Source organism: Homalodisca vitripennis, chromosome 6 (genome assembly GCF_021130785.1).
Source record: "Homalodisca vitripennis isolate AUS2020 chromosome 6, UT_GWSS_2.1, whole genome shotgun sequence".
Classification (NCBI taxonomy): Eukaryota; Metazoa; Arthropoda; class Insecta; order Hemiptera; family Cicadellidae; genus Homalodisca; species Homalodisca vitripennis.
Window position 1 is genome coordinate 120384499 of NC_060212.1, and position 23974 is coordinate 120408472.

Genomic DNA, 23974 nt, shown 5'->3' on the forward strand with positions numbered 1-23974 from the left:
CGTGAGTCACTCGTATTTCTTTAATTTCTTTCACTGCTTTAGAACACCATCGATGACTTCGGTTATTCTGTTCCACAATGACTTGAACTTGGAATATGAATAAATACGAATTTTTAAGAATGAATATGTAGTAAACTTGACTGATCTAACCAGGATTGTTTGACGTTATGAAAGTAGTAAGTGTCAAAACTAACACTGCTAATTTTTTCACAATTCTTTGTTTTTCAAACGTTGGTTTCGCTATATTATGACTGATTTGCTACGAGAATACTGCATGTGGTTTATACAAAAATAGAATACAATATATATATCTATATAGAACAACTTATAGCTAGTTAATAATTTAAACAATATCTCTATTTATTTTTATTTCGTATTGGTTTTTTGTATCAGAAATTGAGTGCTTTCCAGTAGTTTTGTAATGGAAGTTTCATAAAAAGAGAATAAACCTAATTTCATTGCTATTATTTTGTACTATTACTTTCCCTCGATTATTACATATATTTATATATTATTACACTAATTACTTCAGCAAATTTGTTTTACTTATAACATCGCAAGTGAAGAATCACAATATTCTACACTGGCGTTTAACTTGGAGACCGCCCAATTCGATGAAATTGAAACTCCAGCGCTGGAAGTGAGTTGAGATTGGCGAAGGATGAATGAGACTGGAATGTATGAAAAATTATGTAAGTTTAAACGTGGTGGTAATGTGGTATGAGAGTTTAAAATTTATAATTAATTATGACGTTTGCCATACAATGTGAAGTTGTAACGAGCAATTAAAGAGTTGATTTGATTTGGTTTAGCCATATCGAGTACGTACATTTGCACTATCAAAAGAATTTGTTGCCATTCATTATTTTCTAAATTAAAATGTTCCGAAGTAACTCTTGGAGACAAATCAACTAAAAAGTAAATCCATGATACGTATTTGAACAACAGTAGAAGAAAAGTATGTTCGTTTTCATTTGTATTAATCGTGGACGTATCTGAATTTAGGTGACAGAAATATATATATATATATATATATATATATATATATATATATATGTATGTATAATGTATATACATACATTAAATTGTATAAAGGGCAATAGCCTTATTTAATTTAATAAACATTGAATCACAAAAAGTACTTGCTCCGCCGGGAGTCGAACCCGGATCTCTCTCTTTTATTAAGTGAGAGATCCGAATATCATATATATCATCACTTATTATATATATAAGTGAGAGATCCGGGTTAAGATACGTAAGAACTGTTCGAGGTAAGTAGTTAAATTAGTATTCATTTATATTTTTATTTGTTACACTGATCTTCATCCAAGCAAAGGATAAAAGTAGAAATGAATAAATAGGCGCAGTTTGAAAATTGAAAGCTAACTCTTTTGCTCCCAATTAACATTTATTAATACTAGTTATTCAAAGGCCATTAGGTAAGGTAGGAATGTGGAAAAACACCAAAATATAAAATATACAATAAATGTGTACTGGAGCATTTTTACCTGTGATCTGACTAAATTTCTCACGTGAGTAATACAGTATAAATAATAACGAATTTTCAAATTCCAGTCTGTCTGAATCATTGATTGCGACAGGAAGGGCACAAAATCTGTTGAGAGCACACAGATGCTGTATTGCTATCCAATTACACTGAACTTACAACAAAGATATGCGTGTCCAAATCAACCACGGGAAATCCAGTGCAGATTTCCTTTGATGAAGGTTGCCGTCCTTTTCTTAGAAGATGTTTCAATTGGTTTGCTCTGTACGTCCATTTGTGTCTCTACTGGAGAAGAAACAGGTGTTTCTTCGACTAGCGTTGCCAAAAGTTCGGAGCGATCTCCTGTGTCAGTGCCAATATACTGAGGAAGCTCAGGTGTGGTCGGAAAAGACATAGAGGTGTAAAATGTCTAGATTAAAAAGAAACTTCTACCATTGTCAGGAAGGCAAATGCAAGAAGTGTATAATTTTGAGTTTGACAGGGATAATTTTGAGTTTGAATACGTCTTGTAGTTACTACGGTTTGACCAGGTCCGTTCCAGGTATGTAACAGTTTTGGAAGTTATAATGCCTCATTAGTTTTAAGAAATCATTCTTTCCAAAAAAAAACTGCTTCACCGATTTTACTCCACATATGAAGCGGGAATGAGAATGATCTCCAAATTTTGGAAATTAATTTATGTAATGCTAGCTGAACTTATGTCTTAAATAATATTTCCCTTTTATAAATGTTTTAAACTTTGAAGTAGCTTAATCTGTGAAAGAAGTGAATAATTTTGTAAATGCCTTTTCTGTTTTTAAACTGCTGAGAGAAATGCTTTTGATAATGTATCGGAAACTAGCTTTTAAGGTAAATTACTACGTATACAGACATACAAAATCGGATGCTGAATAGTTTTGAATTCTTATAGCTTTTCTGATGAAAATTACTATCGAAGTAAACATTACGGCGTGATAGCGCCAGTTACTTGGTACATTTCCCATTGGGTTGACTTCTCGTTTTCTCGACCTTGAATACACTGATGCAATTTCCTTCTTGTATTCATGCACTCAATCGGCCAATACTGCTGTCCGCTTTGTCTTGTAATACCAACTGGGAAACTGAATGCAAACTCAGTGCTCTTGCTTAATGGTTTAATACTGAATCATAATTGTATTCCTTCGATAGAATTCTATTCCCTTCTTGTTTATAGATGAATTTGCATATGACCACTACGGTGCATTGATACTCACTTGATCTAGGTATAACTGCAATAATTTTATGTTGCATTTTTCAGGGCATCTTCCAAAATACAATTGTTTTAATTTTAAAGTTAGAAATACTCTTCGTGATCTATAAGATAGAAAATACAATACATATATCGTACATTAGAAAATGCAAAGCATTTATGATTTCTTTTAAACTTTATGATCCATAATGTCCAGTTGTAGGAGCACGAAAACTGGTGATGAATTTAAAAGAGTTAAATTCATTTAACTCATTTCATGTAACGTTCGGCATTTGAGTTTGTGCCGAACTGAAAAATGCTTTCAATACTTAATTAATAATGTATTGTGGTAATTTTACTGACAGGAAAAAGGTTGTAGTTCGATGTATCTGTTTTCCTGAAATTTCATGAATTACATTTCTTCCTCGATTAGCTAGCTTATCTTAGCTTAGATTGCCAAGTGGTTCGTTAATATGTACAGGCATTTAGTTCCTGATAGCTGAAAGGTTAAATCTCAAATCCCAATTATTACCCCAATTTTAAATCCGCCTTCGAATCCAGTTGTACAGGGCATTTTCTAACGCTATCAAAATGATCATTAGAGCCTAGATCGGAGTAATGTGGTAGGCATCGGCTAGAGCTACAAATAATAAATTATAGTTCTGCCTATAACCAAACTCTATGTTGTAAATTCACCAATAAAGTATATTATAAGAAGTTATATTTTCAACTATCTATTGCTATCAATTTAGTCTCCACAAATTTCCAATTTTTGGAATGTGAGATGCTAGTGATGAATTTTCATTTTGAATATTTAATTGTATAGTGTAAATGTTAAACATCACTAGAATATGGTTGACAAACTTTAATATACTGTTAAATATTTTCAACGTAGTTTCATTAGTTTTTTGTACACAACAATTTCAACAATGTATTTAGAAAATATATACCATATTCTTGCTAAAAAACAGGGGAAACTTTATTTAAGTAGTTTTAAACCTACTAATAATATTGTATTTTCAGTTAGTCACCATTTAAAATTAAAAAAACATGATTTGTTTGGTACGGAAAATAGAATTTCAGTCAAGATTGCCCTCAAGAAACTTGACAGAAAATTGAACTCTTTAAATTAACTACTAGAAGACTCTGACATACTAAAAATACAATAACAAAATATCCTCAGAAATTAACCAGTTATTACGTTGGTGTATCCAGTGTACGTATAATAAAAAACACATTTTAAACTAAGCACACTTTTTTTCACGTGTCATTTAATTGGTAAGGCGAATCAGGTGCTATTAAGTTGGTGCTTTAGTAATCGGTTGCTTTAAAGTAAAAAAAAAATACTCTCGTGAGATTCGCAATACAAATGCAGATAAATAAATGTTTCTTAGTGTTATAATGTTTTATTGAAGGGAATGAACTAGATATTTATGTATACGTAAATACAAATGCATTAACGCACATTTAACCTTAGAGAGGGGTGCTATAAAACATTTGGCCAAGGGGCTCAAGACATCTAAATCCGGTACTGCACAAAAAATCCGATATTTAGTAAAAAATGTGTATCTATTTTTTGTACATGCGTTTAATATCTTACACTTGTTACTTGCATATCAGTAATATATTAATGTACGTTTACTTATGCAGATATTTTATATTAATTTCTAAACCCAACATGAGGTGGACAACAGAAAACACAAGAAGTACGTTATCAAAGAGAATAAGGAAAATGTTGTATTTATATGTTAATAACAATTTCATTTTTAATATATTCAACGTGTTTTCCTGTTCTCTTATCGACTGTCTAGAGTAAATAAATACCATATATATTAAATATTTACACTACATATTACTCACGTGTAATAAATAATTAATGCGAATATCGTTCCAAGTTTGTCGAGATAATCTTATCCTGTCTACAATTTTTTTTATCAGTGTCCAGAACACAATCAACAGTGTACCTCTTCCATGTGTGCACGAAAAACAACAGGCGCCCAATCAATATGATTAACGTTCCAAGTTTGTCGAGATGATATAAAATCCAAGTTTCTCCTGTTTACAATTAAAAAATCAGTGTCCAGAACACAATCAACTGTGTACCTCTTCCATGTGTGCACGAAAAACAACAGGCGCCCAATCAATATGATTAACGTTACAAGTTTGTCGAGATGATATAAAATCCAAGTTTGTCCTGTTTACGATTAAAAAATCAGTGTCTAGAACAAAATTTATATCAAAACTCCTCCTACGTAAACTCGTTACCAAAAACGCCGATCTACCAACGTTTAATTGTAGGTTAATTTATAATAAATCTGCACTATTGTACTGCTCTTGACTAAATGTTAATTACTATTAATTATTATTTAATTACTCTTAAGAAGTCTGTTAAGTAGTTGCGCGTGCATCATTGTGTAATATAATACGTTTTTAAAGAAAAATATTACGCCACAGTTTTAGACATTTTGAATATAATGTTTTTGAATAGAATAGCAATAAAACCTGGAGAGTAACAGAAATGAACACGATTGAGTCGTCTATTTTCAAAGCCAGATTAATCTTTTATTATTTGTTTACGTTACACAAAAACAAGTCAAATCTATTTACTGTAATATAGAAATGTAATTTTTTAACTAACTCATATAGTAAAGACACGTAATTATTCAAAGTTTCATCTCCTGATATGTAGAACTTTTGAAGAAATACGTTTTTTATTTTCGATTTATCTAATTTTGTAACAAAGTTTCGTGATATGTCTGATTTGTAACAGAGCCTCACGATTATTCTGGTTTTGTGACAAAGTTTTGTGTCTCTCGGTTTTTTTATCAATTTGCATCTCAGTTTCAAATTTATCGTGATTATTATAAGTTTAGATAGTAGTATAACATGTCAGACAAAATATTATTAGTAATAAGCTTGATAGACTTTACTAGGAACTAAAACATAATGACTCATAATTGTGAATTTAATTATATTGACAGTGTCAGTTACACAACGCGATCTATCTGCTTTTGAAACTGACACTATGGTAATATGAGTTTTCAACAATCGCTTATTTTTCACGCTATTTAAATTAATGAAATATAATTGGGTTTAAATGGATCAGCGCTTAAACATGTAGCTCTTAAACACAAAAGATCTCATCTACTGCGGTGGCTGACCAAAGACTGTAGCTAGCCAGCCTGGGCATGAGGAAGTTTTGCCCTTGCCTGCTTTGACTGGAGACGCTAGAACGGTGCTGACCTCGATTTCTTCCCAGGTGACATAACTAAGATATAACCAACTCCTCCCATCTCTCTTCATGAGATCTCGAAAGAAGGTGGCCCATAAACAACTTACCCAACCTGAATATCCTGCCTCTCCGGAAGCTCGAGCTTTCACGACTAAGTTAATGAGAGGTTTCTCAGCTTCTTGTTACAAGTGAACAAAAAAACCGATAAAAACCCACGACGTGCATACCCTTTCCAAGCATATTTTTCTGTTAAGGATATAACAAAACACCAAATGAAAAATGTCTCGTGATATCAGAACTATAGGGCAAAACGATAGTTGTTTACGTTTAATTAAGTTAAGTCTTAATTTTAATCATAGACTGATGTTTTTGAAAATGTTATTACAGTTACAATAAAAGTAAAATCACGGGTCGGCATGGGAATAGACTAGGAGCACACTCCAAGACAATAAACAATCTATTATCATGCAGCATAATTTGTCTACGACGCAAGAGGACAGACTAGTTATTTATCTTGGCCGAGTGATGAGTTCTGCTTCTTCTAGTAAAATCCAGTGGAAGAGATTGGCATCTAGAATTAGGGGAGTGAAAAATGGATACTGTAAAAAATATTAGAATTTATGGTAAAAGGCGGAGGACCTGTTGCAGTAAAATTTGTGGTGCCGCGTCCTTTTTTCTGTTTAAAGATTATTTATATTTTGTATTTTTCGTTTATCTTGTTTTTTCGGCATTTGAAATAATCATATATTTAATTACAACGTGTATATTTTTTAGTTTATAAAAATATAGTTGATGACTAAAGCCGATTAAATGAAATACCTAAAATGTAAAGATGTAAGTTTTATAAAAGATATCAGTAATGAGAAAACTATGCTATATTTCCCATTACTGTCGTCGTTTCTAAAAAAAAAATAAAAAGTTAGTCAAGCAATCGAAATTAGGTTTGGTAGAAGAATTACGTAACTTGTAGATGACGATGTTACCTACAAATAAAATGTTTTTTTTTTTAATATATATTAAATTTACAGGATTTTCTTATACAAAATTGAATATCTTAAAAATAAAAAAATATCACATCTTATTAAGTCTGATGCGCATATTTGTGGCTTCTAGCTTTACCAATTTTGCGCATGATCCCCAAAAATTTTGTAAATAAAATGTTATTACAAACCTACAATAGTATCTTTTTTGAAGTGATAGAGCCGTTAGTTAACTCTAGTAACTTAATCAAAATTAGTTTGTTGATAACAAAATTTCTTCTACATTGTAACATTTAACCTTGGTGATGCAATTTTGTGAACGGATTATTTATTACTCATGGTGTGAGATTTCTCATATATAAGGTATAAAATATTTACTATGTTTTAACGACATTCTGAAATGGCAACAGAGTTATATTTAAATTTTTTACGAAGCAATAAACGAAATAATTGGTATTTATTTATTAAATGTTTTCATCGTTTCAAGAAACTTGTTACATATATTTTAGAAGATTACATTTGCTGTAAAAAGAACTTTGGCACCTACAGTTGGTGTTTCCTAACCACACAAACACATTGAATGTTTATCATATATTAGACTTATTATAAGAAATAGTCCATTCGATTAGTGGAATAGTACAAAAAAGTGCCTATAATGCAAGCATGTTACAAACAAGTTTACATTGTTTTACGAAATAAAAAATAAGACACATTAAAAATTTTGCTGTGAGAAACGTCATACCATAACTCGTTAAAATATAATGTCATGGAATAATATTGATAATTATTATAATATATATAATATAATTATAATGATATTTATTATTTTTAATCAATAATTTTTAAACACCAAAATATTCAAAAGTAACTTACATATCATTTAATTATTTATCGTTCCAATATTGCTTTAATCGTTAAGGTTAAACATTTAACAGTTGTTTAATATGATGCCGATTACTAATATCTATATTACTAATAATAATATATTATTTTAAATTTTATTTTTCATACTGTCAGAAACTATTGAACAAGATTTTTTTAGTGTATCTTTGGTCTCTTAAGAGTCGAGTGTACTGGAGGCCGGCCACCTTGATTTTAGTCTCTTAAGACAAAATTTTAACTTCCTACACATTTTTAATCTTGCTATTAGTCATTGAAATATGGAGGTGTCTCATTTTAAACAGACAATTAATACAGCGGCATTTCTTTTACTTTTGTATTATTTAGAAAAAATCTCAAACTGTTTTATCCTATACAATGTCATAAAGTACACTTCTAAAAAAGCATTTAGGTGCGTATTAGTAATATCTTTGAAATAGGATTTTTCGGACATTTGCCATCGTTCAGTGAAACAAAAAATCTATAACACTTATTGTTTCACTGAACGATGGCAAATGTCCGGAAAAATCCTGTTTCCTTCACAATCCTTCCATAGTCAAAAATAAACTTCAAACAAAGAATCTTTCAAATGACAGTTCCCCATAATTTACGACCAAAAGTACGGGCATTGAAGTGTTTGGAGTTTAACATTTTTCTCATGAGTAAATCTCAAGGTCATTTCTCTACAGCCCGCATAAGCGTCCCTAGCTTGTATCTAAACCCCATCAAGTGTGCACTTTTGGGTGTTCCTGTCTTTAGATAGCTGACAGACAAATCAAAACTATAGTACAGCAAGACAATTTTATCCAATAAACTTAATTCAAAATTATTATCAGTGAGGGATGGCCAGTCCTACCAATTCATCTTGAAATGCAGCAGAAATATAATTTATTGGAATCGACTTGGTTTTATAATTCAATTCAACTCTTGACAGGTCTTCGACAGTTTGAAAAATTCATATCACATTTGAACGGGATTATTCACTGACTCAGTCAACTCCAGTCCTCTTTAATGAATTCAGCTGCCCTTTCGCCGATCATAATAGTAGGAGCATTTGTGTTGCCGCTGACGATTTTTGGCATAATGGACGCATCTGCGACTCGAAGACTCTTGACCCCATGGACTCTCAGTCGAGGATCCACCACGGCGTCGGGGTCCCCCACAGGACCCATCTTGCAAGTCGAGGTTGGATGGTACGTCGTCGAGACGAGATGCTTCAGACAACATCTCCAGTAGGACTCTGAAGGGAAGTCGAAATGTCTGCAATCCGGGAGCTCGATCTTGTGCAATCTTGCATCCAGCGATTTCATTGCCTCGGTTTTAACCAGATTCTCCACAAACTCTATAGATTTCAAGAACACTTTTATATCGTCTTCGTGTGTTAAATAACCAGAAATGATCTTCGGTTTGTCTTTAGGATCCGAACTTCTTAGAGATACCCTTCCTCTACTCTTCTGCCTCAGAAGCGTCGGCATCGTCAAGACTATGTGGCGGTTCTTATTTGCATCAATGTAAGATTGCGCTATTTCCCTTCTCATGTTATACGACTTCATGGTCAGCACTTTAATATCCTCTTCGTGGTTCTGATCAATGTTAATATTGTGGAACTGTATGTCAGGGTTATCATCACCATCGACATCTATAAACATTGATGAGCTTAAAAGTCCAATATTTGTGTATCTCCCCGATGACATTATAAGATAATCAAACATGTCTTCTTCTGGCGATTTTTCTGGTTGGCTGTAATTAAAAGATAGTAAAACTCCAGTCATCAACATGTGATCTTGAAGATTTTCTCCTACCTTTAAGTCTTTGATGACATCTATTCCCACATGGTTTAAGTCATTTTGAGGCCCAATACCGGAAAGCATGAGCAATTGAGGAGAGTTAATTGCTCCTGCTGATAAAACTATTTCTTTCCTCGCTTTTGCCATTACTTTTTCTCCTCTGGCGTTAATAAATTCAACCCCAGTAGCTATTAAGGAATCTTTGTCAATGATGATTCGTGTTACCAGAGTATGCTTGGACACCTTAAGGTTTTTACGATCTTTCGCCGGTGAGAGAAAAGCTTTGGCAGCACTGCAACGCTTCCCACCAACAAGCGTACCTTGGAGAGATACAAAACCTAACTGCGACTCGCCGTTACAATCGGTGTGGACTTTGTAGCCTAGTTCTTCCATCCCACCCGCGTAGACGTGCAACAAATCTTTTAATTCTGAATTGTTGTAAGTAGATACGGAAAGCATTCCCCCTACACCGTGGTACAGGTCATAATTCCTACTTGACAAAACTTCAGGCGCTTTAAGATTTTCTGACTTCTTAAAGTACTTGAGGACATCTTTGTAGCCCCACCCGTAGTTCCCATCCTTCACCCAAGAATCGTAGTCTCTCGGGTTTCCTCTGACGTAGAGGTTTGCATTGATCGTGCTGCACCCTCCGAGGACCTTCCCTCTGGGCCAACTGCAGCTGTTGTTCACCATACCCAGGCAGTTTTCCTCTTCCGGGTCCGTTTTGTAGACCCAGTCGATGTCGGACCCTTGCAGAAATTGCACGAGGGCTGGAACCTCCGAGGTTTTGGACGGGTCTCCCCCTGCTTCCAGCAGGAGAATGTTCCAGTTTTTCTCCTCAGAAAGTCTGCTGGCCACGACACTCCCAGCGGACCCAGCGCCCACCACGATGAAGTCGAACTCCTCCAGCGGCTTCACGTCGTAGTGTGGCGGATATTCTGAGGGGTTTGCCAGATTATACTCGGCCGTCTCTATCGCAGTGTGCAGACTTTGTACCATCTCTGAGCAGACATCTTGGGAGGCAAGACCCGCGGGAGGTCTTGTGCTGCAATAACGCTCAGAACTTGTGAAATACCTGCAAAAAACCAGTTGAGTTTAGCATTATATTTGTATAGCCAATATTTAAACCATTTTCATTGTATTAGTGAATATTAAATATGTATTTCTCCTATTGATATGATCAACCAAACTGACATTTTTCTGAGATTTTGAGTTAATGCTAAAGATAAAAGGGAAAATTACCAATTTAATAGAGGACACGGATTAACTGGTGGCCACGAATCTGGAGTTTCGCTTTTAGTATTCAGTCTCATGTTTGAAACTGTATATTAAAAACAAATTTGTCTCAAATAAAAAAATTTTTAATTCAGAAACTTAAATTTTAGTGTTTCTATGATATTGGCTTGTTGGTTGTAAAATTATCTATTAATAGCCTCAAGTTATTACTTATTTTAATATCAAATCTCTTATGGAAACATCGTGGGAAATATACAAACTTACCCCATTGTAAAATTCTTACTATGGAGGTATAAAAGTAGGTATTTTAATAAACCAAGATTTTGATTTGATTATAGCAACATTACTATCTCTAAACGAATGCATCAGCGTTAGAAATAAATATTCAGTCTGTATTTTTATGGAATTTATTAAATAGACAACCAAGAATTGTGATTTTATATTTATTTAAGAGTTATATTGAATATTTAATTACAATTTTTAATGCGGAAAGCATATTTAGCATTTGGTATTAAATTTTGACTAAATTTTGTAAACTCGGAATAAGCAAAGTAAAATCATATACATAGTAATTAAAGAATCTAATATTAGTTGATACACGTTTTATTAATGAAAAATTCATTTTACAAAAATACATTTATGGAGGAGATGGTAAAACCCCCATACTAACCGCACATCTAAAGTATGAGTACGCCAGACCAGGTTTGGCGTAACAGGGCTTCGCTGAAATTGCATGCAAAACCTCAAGTCTGTTTCTCTTTTCACTCATTTCATTCGCGAGGTTCTGCTGACACAGAATCAGACAGAAACACTTTGCAGACTCCGGACAGCCAGAAGTTTTCTTTGCCTACTGGGGGATAGGCGCTTAGCTAAAACCCATGGATACCACGAACCTTCACCGAACCCATTCTTTTTTATGTAAAAACGCAGTATCATGCCAAATTAAAGTCTACATATCGTTTCAGACCTTAGGGCACGTAAACGCTCAGCCCAATCCCACAGAGACATGACCACCATCAAACATGACGTTGCTAATTGTAAAAATTAAGTTAACACGCAAAACTTCAAGTCAACATGCGTTAGCTACATTCGTTCTTTGCTAATGATATTGTTCATACATTTTCCAATATTTAAACAAGTACTAATGCCTCCCGGAATATGGCAGTGCCTTCATTTACATAGGGCCACAATACGAGTACAGTTCTGTAAAGCTAGTATTGCCAAGCACAAGTAGTAAGGCGCTATTGTAGCTATTAGCTATTATTTAGCGACTATTCTAACATTATAAATAAGTATGTGTCAATAATTGTTAAATGAAGCCAATTTTATATGTGAGTTTTCGTTTTAACTTTTAAATATAAACCATTAGTATTGGTTTATACCTCCTATAACTCTTTATAGGAGGTATAAACCAATACTAATGGCTTATATTTTACGTTGAATTTAGAGTTTTCAATGGACAAATCTATATTGAATATTAATTAAAAATAATTATTAATAAAAAATAATAATATTTTTAACATTGAAAATCCGTCACCTTTAAGATAAATAACATTTAAAGTTAAAGTGAAAATCTTAGATTAAATTTAAATATTTGAGACAAGGATGTATACATAATAATGTATAATAATAATCAATTATTGATTTGAGGTGAAGTCCCAACTGCCTACTACAGCAATTAACGGTAATATACTTACTTAGATGGATCTATTCTACTATCGCTGTTTAGATGTGATTTACGTAACTGTTACCAAGAGGAGCTGTTTTATTTAAGTACTATTACGTTTTAGTTACTTTTGATACAGTTTTTGATGAAAGAACGAATATTGTACCCAATTGTACTAAATTGTACCTAAAAAGTAAATCAACAAAATAAAAATCTTTTTAGTCGTCTTATTGCACGTAAAATGTAAGGAATCTAGAAAATTTGGTTCGAGAAAAATTTGTTTAGCCTAAAGTATTACTCAAAAGATTTCTTGTTGAAACTAGGAAAAAAACATGGCTACTAGACTGATTGTCTGGCAAATACAATACAGACACTTTATTCCAACTGCTAGCAGTTAAATTTTTAACTATGTAGAAAAGAAACCCATTTTTACAGATTAATTAAGAGGTAACGACATATTCTTCGTAAAATACGTAAGTAGTATATCTGCGTTTTAAGTTAATAATTGATGGCTTACACATAGTATTATACTTTTATAGATGTTCACTTGTATCAGTAATCAATCAGCTTAACTCATTAATATGGAGTTCACTGAAGTTCATTAATATGATTTCTGATCTAGGTAATTATGTAAAACCAGTCTCCATTGGCTTTAAAATACCAATAAACTCAGCGCTATAAATGTTCTGATCAGGTTGAAAGCTCTTGCAGACTCATGGTTGTAAATGCTGCCATAACGTTTGGCTGATGCCAATTCTGCGGCTACGTAACCTTGACCCACCCGCGCTCAATGATCTCGGGACCGTCTCAAGATCATCTCAGTGATGCTTAAATCATCTCAAGATGATTTAAGACGAAGAAAACGACAGAAGGTATTTCTGTTGAGATTGATTGCTTGTTTATGTCGTCAATAATTACTTCAATGAGTAGAATGTTATAGGTTTGAGTTTTGTTGATTTATATTTTATCGTTGAAAGAAAACTAGTTAATGGCCTGTAAAATTCAATGTTTGTGGGTACCTACTTTAATTCCACCGAGGCGAAGAAAACCTTCATCATCAATCTAACTAAGAAAGGTGACTACACTGAAAATAATAAACCCTTCTAACCAGTTCAATTATTATTATTTGTGCCTTGCGAAATATCAACGTAAAACGTTTACACAACATACTGTTAAGTATTATATTTAATTACATTTAAGAACATCTTATAACGATGTCCAGGTCCTTCAGATAATGTTTCAGTGTTGGAATTTGGCATTGAAGCATGAACTTTTATCACCTCAACAATTAAAGGTGACAAAATGTGTGTGGTCATGTAGCCAAATTCTTCAAGGTTATATAGATAAAAGTCCCAAGGTCCTGATGACCATAATCTAAAGATAATGTGAGATTTGAAAAAATTACAAGACATTTTTCTGTTAAGATATATTGCTCTTTGATGTTGTGAAGCTGCAAGTTTAAACAACTTCAATAAATAGTACTTTAATGTGAGTTTTTTTTAATGATATATATATTTTTTTAAATCAAAACCTGTTAATGGCCAGTGTAATGACACGTTTGTTGGTAAAAAAATTCCACTTGAGCCAAGAAAGCCTAGTGATCATGCAGACCAAAGTATTATAGGTAAAAATCGTCGTATTCACGTACACAAAAATGCCTGTAAACCAGTATACGAAATTCAACGTTTTCCTGTAGACCATAATCAACTATGTAAAACTGTAGGGTTCCTCTTGGCTACCATTGGTTCTTGAGGTTCTAAATAAATATGTGTATATATATATATATATATATATATATATATATATATATATATATATATATATACACACACACACTATATATATATATGTCATTCAGTAGTTAAAATCATAATCTTCCACGCTGGATTAAGGTGGTGCAATCTGTGAATACTGAACGGTTGGGATATTTTTGTTGGTAAAAACTTTTATTTGCATACTTTTTCAAAGATTATTAATTTCATATATAACGTAAATTTAATCACATATAATTTCACCAACACTAATAAAACTTGTCTTTCCATGAAGAGTAGCTTTATACTTGTATTTATGGGCTTCTTGTAATCAGCCCAAAAAATGGTTAAGCTTTCGTTTGCTGAGCGTTAGCGAAGCCTTTCACTTGAAAGGCTGGAAAGTTTTATTTCTGTCTGTCCTATAGACTTTAAATATTGCATGCACCTTCTTTTATATGGACAACATTGATTTTTTTTTACTCTTTCCAACGAAACTTAATTTCTACATAAACAAAAATGGATTCTATGATGGTGCATGTATATTCATGGGACTTGACTGAGCGTCATTGAAGAATATCACTCAGTACTCAGTAGTTCATCTTTTTGTCTGTCGGGGGATGTAAAAATGTTCTGTAGATTGTCTGTATATCCACAGGACATCTTAAGGATGAAATTTGCATTGAAATTGTGTATGTAATCTCAGCGAAGCATATACATATATATTTCAACAATGAAACACAAAAAGTACTTGCTCCTCCGGTACTCGAACCCGGATCTTTCACCTGCTGGGTGAATGTGTTACTATTACACCACAGAGCCCTTACTTCTTACGATTCAATTATATTGTATTTGGCCGTATCTGTCGTATTTGTATATACAGGGTGTTCACTAAATGGTGTCACAAACTTCTGTGGGAGATCCATAATTTTAAGCAGGAAATGTCTTATAAATATTTGTTGAAAAATGTGTCGTTTAGCCGCTAGCCACCATTTTATATTTTTATAAAAAATAATATATCTAGAACTATTTAAGCTACAACCAAAATTAAACCAAATTTGACACATAGTTTGAATATATAAGAGAAACTTTTTAAAAATAACTGTGTTATTTTCTTTAATATTAACAAAATAGTATATTTAATGTCAAAAATATTTATAAACGGGGTAGTTTGGGCTTTGGGGGTCATGTTTTGTACAGTTTTGGTTAAAATTTGGTTAATACCCTTAGCACATTGCTATGGGAATGCAGTAAAATAATCGCTACTGTGGATCAAAACTATTAGATAATCGAGTAACCCCTAACTAAAGATCACCACGAATTAACCAGTAGAGGATTTATTGGATTTTTATTAAAATGTAGCTCGTTTATTTTGTGTTCAGACATACAAAATAAATGATTTACAAACAACAACTTCCAGTTTTTATACCGATAATAACAAAATGGGTACCGGCTTTTTGTGCTTTTCAACCAAACTCTAACTTTGAAAATTCACAACTCTGAAATTTGTAATTCAATCAAAGACCACATTTTTAATACAATGCCATAACTATGGAACATGTAATTGGATAATTATGTGCAAACGAGTTGTTATCAAATTATCATTTCAACTTTTATTCTTAACCGGCCTTGTTAAAATAAAAAAAACATGTTAAAATAACATTAGCTTGAAAATTAAATGTTATGGTGGTTTACAAAATTATACGCCCAAGACAATGATGACTTTAAGAGTTCTTTAACAAGACCAATGTTGGTTATTTAATCAGTCGGCCAAGAATTAAAGTTAAAATGGTAATTAAATAATACATTTTTCATAGAATTGTTAAATTTTACCCCAAAAGAGCATATTTGTAACTTTTTGATCCAAGAGTAGGCATACTTGATAGCCATCTCTCTGCACTAGGCTAAGAAGGTCTGGACCTCCAGAGAGATGTCTCTAAAGTTCTATGAGCCAAGAATCCGCAATCAGTTGGTACATAGAGGTAGTTTGTGTTGATCAGAAAGCTTACGGGACTTTCAAAATCAGATGGCATTGATAATTTAGTGATTTATTCACCCAACAATTTGTTAGTTGAACTTTCAGCCACCTTGGCAACGCCAATACTGCAGCCTTTTTCTTCTTAGTCTTTTCTTTAGATAACCAAACTAATGTATGATCAGAAGAAAAAATGGCTGTCAAACAAATTGTATTTACATTCATTAAATTTATGTAAGGGACAATAGCCCAGTTTAATTTAAATAAGCATTGAATCACAAAAAGCTCCACCGGTATTCTGTACAGATGTCTTCTACACTCATTATTCGGCTGCTTTTATCGAATGTTTCGATTGTTTTTTACATACTGAATGATTTTATATTAAAATTTGTTCAACTTAAAATATGAATTTAGCTGATTAATGATAAAAATAAAGTAAGTAAATAAAAGAAGTAACTATTTTTGAAGAATTTGTAAGTGACGATAAATATGAGGAATAGAGATAGTTCTTGGAAAAATTTCAGAGAAATTTTAGGAGTGCAATAGAAGTAGACTATCTAGCAGATAATGTTTGTAAACTTTTTTTACTGCAGAGAAATACACCAGTCTGAGGAAAATCCTTTTCCCCATTTCACAAAAGCGGTTACTCTCTGCTATTCAGACAATCTATAAATACTGTAACGTTCCTCTGAAATGTAGGTTTAGACAAAAGTTGGTTCTATTGTAATGTCAATATTATATATATTTTTTTAAGAATTGTAATGTTTTTTTTTAATGTAATATAATTCCTGTTTCGTACGATTATTATACAATATCGATGTTAAATGCAGTAAAATAATCGTTCGATAATGCAGTATTGAATCGTTCGATAATAATCGATTAACGAGTGTAGACCGCTTATTAAAGTCTCCCACATATGTCTGCCAAAATCGTCGAAAAACTATTGTAATAGAGGTATATAATAAGTTTCATGTTAAATAATTTTCCTCAGCTACTTCCATAACTGAAGGCCATTTTGCCACACACAAATGTCTGATATTACCTGAGATTGAGGTCATAGATTAGTAAATTCAGATGTGAGTCAAATATCGTTAGGACCTCCTGAAACATAACATTCATATTTTTACGGCACGTAATTGTACCCTTGATTGACGATGGTTTATCATTCATTGTACAGTACACACCTGTACATTATTAACTATCATTACAATGGCTTATTATCGGTGAGTCGATGATAACTGTAATTAAAACCTGTACTATTACTGTACTTAGAGACGTTTCGATCACTTTTTGCTATCGGAAGTTGTTGCTTGTTACTTCGCGCACATTCAAGGGCGCTTGTTTAGCAACCTTGATATTCAACGCAATCTGCATTTCGTTACATATGAAACCACCGTTATGTAAGTGCAGTATTTTACCTACTGATTATTCAACATCGTGTATACAACATTTTCCTGCTTGCTTCTACAAACTTTAAATTCCTAAAGAAACTTTCATTCTGGCTCCTCATATAACATAAAAACAAAGTATAGAGAAAACAAAATCTAGTTTATATATATATATATATATATATATATATATATATATATATATATATATATATAAAATAAACGATAATTCTACGATAAAAGATGCTATTGACGTCAGATCAATCTGTAAAATAATTCATGAAGCAAGGACTAAAAGAATCTTATGCTGGTGCGAGTCAAATAGTTTAGTTGGTTCTTTGCTTCAACCCCAAGTAGTCTACATTCCAAACCGCAGGTAAACACATACTCCAAGTATGTGAGAAAATTAATATTCTAATATCAAAACATTATAATTTCGGACGAATACTTCCATTAAATAATTACAAAAATTCAACCCAAAATAGTCAATTTGTAACAAAAAAAGATTAATTTATGTAAAAGTTGTGACGTTGAACCCTAATAATCGTCAAATAATACGCCTTCTGAAGCTGAACTTCAGTGGAATATTTACTACAATCCCATTTTGGGTCTAAGTAACCAATATTTTTCTCTAACTGCTAGCGTTACTAAACTAGCGATTTGTTAAAGAAAAACATACCCAAAAGCATGTAACATATTACTACATGTACAAATTTGTATTTTAGTACAGGATTTTAAGTGCTGTACGTGTGTTCAAGTGACCTACTAACTATATCTGAAGAAACTGCAGGAGACCGGAGGCTGTCACTAGCTGAACTCAGGAAGAGTCCATAAGGTCCCAGAGACCAGGAGCTTCCAGCGGCTAGGACTGCCCAATGGGCATGAGGTATCTCGAGAATATTTCTCCATTAGAATTTTCAGAGGCTGGAAATAATCAGACTTTGAGAGGTACCACATGGTTAACAGCTATTTAAAGGTTCTAGGATCCAGAAACTTCCAGAAGTTGAGCTGGAAGCTCCCAAAGCCGGGAAAACATGTAGTCTGAAAACTCACTCTGACTGGGAGATACTTCAACTTTCCCAAGAAAGGAAGCTTCCAAAGGCTCCCCATGAAGCCTGTTTATTCAAGAAGCGGGGAGATCTAAGCAACCAGAATTCCTGTAGGAAAACTCTAGAAGGTTTCAAGAAGTAGCCTAATGTAATACCCAGGAGTTTTCGATACTCAGAGGCTGGAGTCCATGGTCTAGAGTACTCAGAGGTTACTAGAGGTCTAGTGGAAACATTTCCAAATATTCTAAGTCGGTTATCCCAGAGACAGCTTTAGAGATTAGTACCTCTCATACACGTTGTAAACCTTGAGATCTTTTAACGAGGCGAGAGTCTATCAGTCTTTTCTCTTGTTAACTTGGTGGTCTGTCTGATAATAGATTTAAAGAGGGTAGGTAGAGCCATTTAATATGGCTGATCATAGCAGAGAGTACGTTAAATAGTCCCAGAGTTCCTAGAGATTATGTTTCCCAGAGATGGTGTCCACACTCGGAGACTAGCTACACTTTTATTTCGAAAATCGACATGTAAGCTAGAAATGTGTGTTGAGATTCTATCTGGGTGTTTCTTGTTCGTGTTGCTGTTATTGTAATTCTAAGACTTTTTAACTGTCATAAAAAATTACATCAATTCCAAATGTTTAAGAAAAATACATAGTAAAATAGTACTAAAATGCACAGTTTCCTCGATTTTTCCTTCATGATTGATGTAATGAATAGGATAAAACGTACAGAGCAATTTTAAGGGATAATATGGGTTTACTGAAAAAAGTGTTAAAAATGAAAACAAATTTATGGCTCGCAGATAATTTTTTTCATTTGACTACGTTTAACAAATTGCTTTAAATGTTCATGACATTAATATTTTATTGCTTTTTAAACAATATTATCTGGCTCATAAAATCCAAACTTAAGTGAATCTTATTTTTAGGGATAATTTGGTTTTTACTGAAAAAAGTGTTAAATGAAAACAAATTTATGGCTCGCAGATAATTTGATAAAAATTTTACTACGTTTAACAAATTGCTTTAAATGTTCATGACCTTAGTATTTTATTGCTTTTTAAACAATATTATCTGGCTCCTAAAATCCAAACTTAAGTGAATCTTATTTATTTGCTGTGGCGCCCATGACTCACATTTTTATCTGTCGGAAGCTTGAATGTAGTAATAGTTTCGTTTCTTAAAATATGATTATTGCCTAAATTTGCCATTTTAAAAATAAAAACTACACCTTTATTCAGTAAAATGACAAACCTGCAGGTGAATATATTTTCAACAAGCGTTTGAACCCTTATAACTACTTCATATTCAAATTTACAATTAATCATATTATTAATATTTTATTAAATTATGATACGTGTTGCAAAATCGTAATAATAGCACTACATCGACCAAAATTAAAATAACATTTGACTTACAAATTTGAAATAGCAAGTGAAATAGCAAAGTGCTTTTCGGCCATATTGTTATTTAATTTAAAATAGCCTAAAATAAAAATAGTCAGGTCGTGTGTATGGATGTTATTGTAGTATTTTTATAGGTATAGATTTGTAAACAAATAATTAACTAAAATTAACTTTATTTATTTATGTTATAAAGGAAGTTAAATAGAAAAGAAGAAATATAAAGGAGAGGTTTGTAATTTTTTTAATTACACAATATATTAGAGGTTTTTGGGGTTTATAGTATTTCTCTCATTTTAACCCCCGCATATATGTGTAAAAACTTTTTTTTTAGTTTTATTTCAGAAATCAGTGAACATAAAAACTCTTACAAAAAATGTTGTACAGTTAATTTTTATTTCAGTTTCAAATCTGGAAAAAAATTAGATTACTATAATAACACATTCCAAGACTGTGTCCGGTTAAAATGTTTAATGCTTCATACAATATACAATACATATAAGGTTATGAAAACTTTAAAGAATAATAAAAGTTGCCATTTTTACTTAGAAACATTTTGACACCCAAAGCATAAACAATGTAGATATGAGCTTTAAGTGCTTGTAATGCACTACACCACTTTCATTGTTCACGTCATCACGCCATCGTTAACCGCATTACAATATTATAACAGTTACAACATTATATATCTACGTTATTAACAGACCATTGTTTATGATTTAGGTGATAGACTTTCTTAATTCGATTTAAACATATTTATGTTTTCAGAATCTTCTTAGATTTTAAGGTATTGAACTTTTAAAAACTTTAAACTTCCGCCATAATGAAAATTTATACGATAGTGGATGGTAATTTTTCTATTAATTTGAGTTTGAAAAAAATAATTGTGGCAAATTTGAGTTTATATTTCTACTGGTTTCTGAGATAAAAAATTAAAACTAAGAAACACATACAGACGGTACACAGAAAGAGAGTTGTTCCATTTAACTCCTCTTAGTTAATGGAACAATAACCTAAAGTTTGTGTAGTGAGTTTTGTTACGCTCTGTATATTCCAAAATATTAAAGTGCTATTTAAACAAATAGTCTAAAATTTAAACAAATATACTAAAATACAGGTATGTGTTTATTAATGATTTTGTCTTAGTTTAAAAACATGAACTGATTTAATTTTTAATTCAGTTTTGAAATAGCCTATCCGTTAAAGTACTGGCGCTTTTGTGTGATACCTTGTCAACCAACTCCTCTTCTAACGAAACCCATAAATCGAACAATAGGTCCCAGGCTATCATCGCGGACTCAACGTCCGTCCCTGGAGACGTAGATGGATAAGAAGTGCCCACGTAAAGTTAACGACGTGGACTCACAGTCCTCTTACTATATTGTCCCAGGCTATTATCGCGGACTCAACGTCCGTCCCTGGAGAAGTAGATGGATGAGAAGTGCCCACGTAAGTTAACGACGTGGACTCACAGTCCTCTTACTATATTGTCCCAGGCTATTATCGCGGACTCAACGTCCGTCCCTGGAGACGTAGATGGATAAGAAGTGCCCACGTAAGTTAACGACGTGGACTCACAGTCCTCTTACTATATTGTATAAGAAGCACGTCTAAGTCGCTTCGCTCCATAACAACATATTTTTTTAATTTGGTCATCACGAAAAAATATTATGTCTTAATTTAACAGCATAATCTTAACTGGCTGAGCGACAGCGAAGCCTTATCACTCGTGAGGCTGGAAAAAGTTCACATCTGTCTATTTGTCTGCATGATATTTCGAATATGAACTCACCTTTAGACTTGAAACTGTGCTGAAACTTAGTTTCTATATGAGGAACACTGAGTTCGATTATTGTGCATGTCACTCCGTGGGGTTTGGCTGAACGTTAGCCAATATTTTACATTAGTAACCGTAAGGGCAACTAAAAAATATCATAATAATAAATAAACCGTTAAACAAATTAAGAATACTGATAAGATAATTTATCATTTGACATATTAACACATGTAGCCCAATTAACAAAATACATGTGATATCATTTTACGGTGACTTTATCATTTAAACACTGATTTGAAACCCAATTTAGTGGAAAGAGATATGAAGGTATCATGTACTAAAATATCTCTAGAAAGATTACATATACCCGAACACATAAAACATAATCTTTTAGTGACTTTCATGGAGTGTAGCGTAGAGTTATAAGTAAAGTGTGTAGTTTTTAGTCATTGTAATGTCGCTGTGAGACCCAAATTAATGAAAAAAAATATATATGATGTGGGAGGATATCTTGAGAAAGATTTTATCTGTAGACATCTGCAGATTTTGCATCAAACTTCACATCTACATAGACAAGAATGGATTCTATAATGCTGCATGTACAACCATGTAATTTAGCGAAGTGTTGTTAAAACCTATCACTCATTGGGCTCACACTGTTGTTGCTGGGGGTGTGAAAATGTCTTTAAGTAATGAAATGCGCTATAGAATTGAAATGTTGCATTGAATCTTACGCGAAACGTAGTACGTATACTCCTACCTTACACTGTATAGAACCTAAGGAAAGGTGAATTTTATAATTATAAACATATTTAATATATCTATAATTAACAGAATAACCCATTTTGTAGTTGAATGAAAAGTTAGGTTATTATTTTAGTTAATTCCAAGTATATACTGTACCTATTAAATTAAACAAGTTACTTAATCTGATTTTAATCTTAATATAGGTGAAATACTGCACATATATTTAATTCTTCCTATCATATTTTATTTTAGTTTTAAACAATAAAGATTCACTTTACTCACGACAGGTAAGAGAGCAGTAGGAGGCGGTATAGGAGATCCATCTCGGCCAACGAACAAGCGCAGACTAGACCGCACGTCGTCCTTGTCAGTCAGTACGGCTACTACACGAGTATTTGTAACCTATGTAGGAGGCAGAGATACTAGTGTTCATGCGAGTAGGATCTTCATTGATACTGGCAATAGTGATACCCAGGGCTGAATGGGCTACAGCCCAGGGCGGCAGAATTCAGGGGGGCTGCAAATTTTGGTAAAAAAGTAAAAAAATAATTTATTCTGAAAGTTAAAAATATGTAAAAGAATTATTTGCAATAGATTTTTTAAACATAACAATTTGTAAATTGGAATTGTTTAAGCAATCATTCGCTTAATATATTCCATTTATTAGCCTACATGGTTGGTGGGGGGAGGGGGGAGTGCGGCAAAATTGTGGATAGCCCAGGGGCAAAAGTTATAGCACAAAATACAGAATGTACCAGAACTGCTTTCTTTTAATTCTTTGGCTATTTTAGAGAGACATTAACAGAATATTTATTATTGATTAGACCTCGTATTGGAAGAGACAAAAGTAAAATAATGTATATTATGATGTGTCCCCTTTATCTATTATACCTCATCCTTTTTAACCAAAGACCTAAGAAGACCTTTTATATTCATCAAATTGTATAAATGGTTTATGTAATAAATATTTGTATCAACCATTTTATTCATCATTGCTGAGTACAAAGTTTACGTAACATGTGTATGTATTTTACATTGTACATTTTAGCAAGTATTAGGCCTAAAGGATGTAGTGCTTTATTAGTAGTATAATGCAAATATTAAAGACAAAGTTACTACCTTTCACTACGCATTTAGAAACTGTTATAAAACCCACATTAGTTTTTTTTTTACAGAAAACAGTATTCTCATATATTTTCTAAATCGGGGTTAAGATACTTCACACCAAAAGTATCTTAGACTGGAAGTATACGTTTTTTGCCCGTTTAGGCTTTTCGTACCTACGTGTACATGTATTTTCTTCATGGGGGCGGTAAGGCAAACTCAACCATGGTGACGGAAATATAATTCATTCGAACCAGAAGTGTTCATGGCTTAAAGTAAAAGCCATTCGCC

The 23974-nt window shown here is 32.7% G+C and overlaps 2 protein-coding genes across 3 annotated transcripts in view; one reads left to right on the forward strand and one right to left on the reverse strand.

Moving 5' to 3' along the window:
* The window catches only part of LOC124364840 (zinc finger protein ush), a 394052-nt gene that overhangs the window by 291676 nt on the left and 78402 nt on the right, over positions 1–23974 (forward strand). The gene's annotated exons all lie outside the window — the stretch shown is intronic.
* Positions 8677–23011, reverse strand: LOC124364843 (glucose dehydrogenase [FAD, quinone]-like). Its single transcript, XM_046820623.1, has 2 exons — positions 22862–23011; positions 8677–10667 (listed from the first exon to the last, which is right to left on the reverse strand). The coding sequence occupies exons 1-2, from the start codon at positions 22900–22902 to the stop codon at positions 8798–8800; spliced, it is 1911 nt and encodes a 636-aa protein (XP_046676579.1). The 5' UTR covers positions 22903–23011; the 3' UTR covers positions 8677–8797.